This window comes from Penaeus monodon, chromosome 23 (assembly GCF_015228065.2).
Source record: "Penaeus monodon isolate SGIC_2016 chromosome 23, NSTDA_Pmon_1, whole genome shotgun sequence".
In the NCBI taxonomy this organism is placed as follows: domain Eukaryota; kingdom Metazoa; phylum Arthropoda; class Malacostraca; order Decapoda; family Penaeidae; genus Penaeus; species Penaeus monodon.
Genome location: NC_051408.1, coordinates 41,493,040 through 41,493,412, shown reverse-complemented (window position 1 = coordinate 41,493,412; position 373 = coordinate 41,493,040). Strand labels below are relative to the sequence as shown.

Sequence of the window (373 nt, the reverse complement as noted above, 5' to 3'; positions counted from 1 at the left end):
AACAAACCATACATACAGGCGAGAAAAAAAGAAACCGCAACAGCACGGCATAAGCGGGGGAGATTCCTTCGAATTTTGAATTACCTGGAATTTCTCTCGCTTCTCCTTTGACCTTCTCGATTGAAGAAAATAATGAACATTTCTGTATATTTCCTTCTTTCTGAAATAGCATTTGACGATAACTCCGTCTTCTTCTATAGCTGTCCTGTTTTGCGTTATTAATATCTTCGATTTCAGTCTAAAAAGGGATAGTGAAAATGGGTATCGTGATTAAAATAATACACCAAAAAATGAAAAAAAAAAAGAAATTTGAGAAATGGAAATCACGGAGTAGAATGAAAGGAAACTGATAACAGGAAGAGTAAAACTAATT

The 373-nt window shown here is 34.3% G+C and overlaps 1 protein-coding gene across 1 annotated transcript in view; it reads right to left on the bottom strand.

Annotated features, from left to right (window-relative positions):
• LOC119588087 overlaps nt 1–373 on the bottom strand; it is a gene marked incomplete at its 5' end in the record, with an annotated part of 20,276 nt that overhangs the window by 10,078 nt on the left and 9,825 nt on the right. Inside the window, 1 exon segment of the mRNA XM_037936796.1 lies at nt 85–238. Within this exon segment, the coding sequence (XP_037792724.1) occupies nt 85–238 (154 nt within the window).